The 4,193-nt window shown below is 41.9% G+C and overlaps 1 protein-coding gene across 1 annotated transcript; it reads right to left on the reverse strand.

The window, feature by feature from the left end:
* Positions 1 to 2,951: 2,951 nt before the first annotated feature.
* LOC114053815 (leucine-rich repeat-containing protein 30-like) lies at positions 2,952 to 3,854 on the reverse strand. The gene has a single exon (XM_027876944.1). It carries the CDS (start codon positions 3,852 to 3,854, stop codon positions 2,952 to 2,954), a length of 903 nt encoding a protein of 300 aa, XP_027732745.1.
* Between the last annotated feature and the right edge of the window lie 339 nt (positions 3,855 to 4,193).

A 4,193-nucleotide genomic window follows, 5' to 3' on the forward strand; every position in this document is an offset into this window, starting at 1 on the left:
TTTGTGCAACAGGTAGAAACTAACACAACCCCAGGAGGCTTAGGTGTATAGCAAATAGCTTTGTGAGCAATGGGCAAGCAAAATGGCTTTCCATCTGAGAGGCAGCAGGACACTGAGAACAGAACGCTGGCCTTTGGAGTCAGGATCACCTGCCTTCAGGTCCTATCTCAGTCATTTACTAGCTACCTAGGTGATCCCTAGGAAGTCACTGAACCTCTCTTAACCTCACCTTCATCATCTGTAAAATGGAGGTAACAAGAACACCTCCCTCACGGGGTTGTTGGGAGGATCCTGTGACATGATATCTATGTTGGGCACTTGGCAAACTTTAAAATGTTATTAAATGTTAGCTGTTATTATTGAGTAAATGATCTTCATAGTCTTTGAAGATTAATGTTGCAGTCTCTGTTTTGCTAGGATTCATGAGCTGGAAGGACATCTCTACCTGGTTTTAGCAAGTCGGTAGTGAAGTGGCTGTGGACTGCAGAAATTTCATGGGCTTATAATAGAGCTGGAAGAGACCTGATGTAGTCTCACATCTTCATTTCAAGTAGTTGAGGAAACTGAGGCCAAGATTCCTATAGGCAGTAATTGGTAGAATCAGGATTTAAAATTAAAATATCTAACACCAAATCCCACTACTTGCTCCTGTCTACTATGCTGAGATTCTTACTAACTCCTTTCATATATTGGCTTCCTATTTGCAATGACTTCATTGTAGGAGCTCACGTATGAATGTATTACTATACTCTCATGTTTCATTGATAACAGCAAAAATTGGCCTGGACTTCTCCCCTTTTTTTGGATAACTCACTTTTAAGACTATTGGGAAAAAAATTACTAGCTATTCAATCACTATTCATTCATTCAATAAACATTTATTAAGTGCCCACCATGTGCCAGGCACTGTGTTACTAAAAGTAAAATCAAGTTTTTTTCCTAGAGCAACTCTTGGAATTCCAATATGGAAGCCCCACAAATAGATATGATAAAGTCATGTTTCTTCCCTGGGCCTCACTTTCCTCATCTATAAAATGAAGTGGTTGGACTAGATCAGAGATATCAAACTCAAATAGAAATGGGGACCACTTAACCGTACATAAGGATCCTTGCTGGCACAAGAAAACCACATGTTAACATTGTCTATATTCTGTTGTATTTTTATTTATTTTATTAAATAGTTCCCAAGGATGATCTTTAAGGTACTTTTAGCACTAAGTCTAAGATCTTGTAACTTAAACTGAGAACCCCCAAATAAATTGCATATTATATATGCAGCTACCCTGGAACTTGTGGGAGGGGTGGTGGTCCCAGAGTGTGAAGGAGTTGGGATGATGCTCTTACATTCTTAAAGTTAGAACAGCTTTTGTTCTTAATTTACTGCTCAAATAACATTCTGCTACAAAACATTTCACGAATACCTGCATAGAGGCTCTAAAAGGATCTGTCATTACCCAAAGCAATGAGAGAGAGCTAGAAGAAAAATAGGTAAATACTGGCACAAGTCCTAGTATTATATGGTCCAATTATTGACAAATAGTCAATCATCCAGTATAACTGGCCCTTTGATGATCCAAAGATACCGTCCTTTCCTGATTAACCATTTTTCTTCTAGGCATTTATCTCCTAGAAGATGAAATGTTAATGTCTTAGGTGTCCCTGACTGCCAGCTGAGCTTTAAACTCCATTGGCCTCTCTGATAAGAACAGTGGAGCCGCTTATCCCAGTGTCCTTGATCAACTGACAGCTGTTTTCTTCTATAATAAAAGTACATCACATTTTTTACAGTGCCTCCTGCCTAAAGATACCAGAATGCTTTACAAATGTGATCCTCAGGTTTTTTAAACACCCATCCCTGAAAGGCAGGTGGTAAATACAGCTACCTCGCAATTAGAAAGAGAATACTTATTCTCTTGTTGAATTATTCAATTCCATACAATAAACATTTATTTAACACCTACTATGTGGCAGGCACTGTGCAAGGCACTGAGGATTTAAAACACACATACACACACACAGAAAATAGCATAGCCTCTGCCCGCAGCAAGCTTACATTCTATTAAGGGATGGGGTGAATAGGAGAGCTATATCATGTCCACACATAAATAAGCACAAAATATATACCAGATACATTCAAAGTAATTTGAGGAGGTCACTAACCACTGAGGAATCAAGAAATGCCTCTTCAGAGAGGTGGCTCTTCCTTCTCTCCTGATGATAGCAGAATGAGGTGATTTAGCTATTGGGTAGTATTTTTGTTTCAACAAGTTTTGGGATGTGGGAGGAGAAACAAAGTCAAATGTTTCATTAAAATGAATTTGTTATATTACCTAGGAACTGTATTTCACCCCTCTGCCTTCCACTAACATGGGTAAGCAACCACATTCATTACAGCTTATCAAATTTTGTCTGGACGACACAGACGTTAGAACTGCTTTAAAATGTTAGCAGAACATTGTTGCCATTTTGCCCTGATCTGGTCCGTGATTCATTCAGGTGAGATCAGGGCAACTTCAGTTCTGTCCTGGCCCCCATCTACCCTTCATAGGGAAACTGAGGCTCAAAAAGCAAAATGGCTTCCCTTTCAGTGGTAGACTGAAGGGCTGAACCCTTCTCTAGATTTCCAGTCTACAAACTGGATCTCACTGATTTTTAGGAAGACTTTGTTTTTCTTTAAGAGGAAAAACAAAGGTGATGTAAAATGTAGATGCAGAAAGAATTTTAAATAGCTTATAGAGGTTATAAGAAACAAAAGCAATGACCAGCACAGATTTAAAATAAATGATCCCCATAGAACAATTCACTCACATTCGGCGATTATTCAGCAAGTCTGAAATAAAAGCATTTGCAAACACTTAGAAGCAATGAAGTCGAAATCTCAGACCAGGAAAGTGCACCCGTGGGACTGAGTGTGGATGAGGGGATGCACAGTCACATTTCAACTGGACAAATCAGCTGTGCTTTTTGTCTTTCAAGTAGCTGAAGAGCAGGTCCAGGCCCCCCTCCACCAGATCTGGCAGAGGCTTGGAGAGAGGGTTATGAGAAATATGCAGTCCTTTGTCCATGGGATTCCAGGCGATCCTGTCCAATCGACTGAGCAAGTAGAGTTCATCAGGTAGCGTCTGGATATCGTTGTTGTTTAAGTTCAGCAGCTCAAGTGTTGTAACTAAGCAGAGAGACCTTGGGAAGGAGTGGATATTGTTGTTTTCCGCGATGAAGATCTGTAAGCTTACCAGGCTCTGGATGCTCTCGGCAATGTTTTCCAGCCGATTGGAGCCCACGTGAAGGAAATCTAACCCCTTCAGCGAGAACACAAAGATGGGGATGTGCGCAAAGCAGTTGTTGCTCAGATTCAGTTTCCTCAATCCAGAAAGTTCCGAGTAGGTGGAAGGGAGGTGGGAGATGTAGTTGTGGGACAAACTCAAAACTTCCAGGCTCTTACAGAGGCTCAGCTCGGGCGGCATCTCTGTCAGGCAATTCATGTTTACAAATAGAACCTTCATGCTCCTGAGCAGTCCAATTTCTTTGGGCAGGCTCTTTATGCGATTCCCACACAGATTCAGCACCACGATCCTCGTCAGTTTCCCCACCTCTGCCGGGACCACCATAAGCTGGTTATGGGACAGGTTGAGCTTTTGGATTTCGGACAGCCCCCACAGAAAGTCGGGAATGTCAGTCATTCCCTTGGTGACCAAACTGAAGCTGATATGTCTCATGCCCCTCTTCAGCAGTGACCTTGGGTCCTTTCCCACAAGGACATCATCCCATTGAGAAAACTTCTGTCTCTTCTTTGCCAGCAATATTCCCTTGGGGTCCTTATTCTTGGAGACATCACTGGACTGCTTGGCCCCCATGACACTGTCTTGGGCCCTATAGCAAACTCTTCTGGGTAGGGAGTTTCACCTTCACCACCAGCCCCAAAGCAGTTGCAGATTGGAAATCTGAGCAAACAACGTGTTAACTGGGTATTTTAGCCCCAGGAAACTTTGTGAAAAAAGTCAAGATTAGAAGACCGTTGAGGTAGAGATACTCTTGAATGGTCAACAGGGGCCTTCCAGTAAATGATGAAGTGGAACACTTTAGTCTGGGTTTAGGTTGTTTCTCTTAGAGCAGCCGGGCTGTAATGAAACACTTGGTCCTGAAACTGCTAAATAGATCTGCTCACTTCATGCTGAATGCCATGAGGCAGCTGT

This window comes from Vombatus ursinus, unplaced genomic scaffold, assembly GCF_900497805.2.
Source record: "Vombatus ursinus unplaced genomic scaffold, bare-nosed wombat genome assembly UNPS02014812.1, whole genome shotgun sequence".
Classification (NCBI taxonomy): domain Eukaryota; kingdom Metazoa; phylum Chordata; class Mammalia; order Diprotodontia; family Vombatidae; genus Vombatus; species Vombatus ursinus.

Excerpts from the sequence above, each read along its gene's own strand:
- LOC114053815 (XM_027876944.1), bottom strand. The coding sequence starts at position 3,854 with ATGGGGGCCAAGCAGTCCAGTGATGTCTCCAAGAATAAGGACCCCAAG.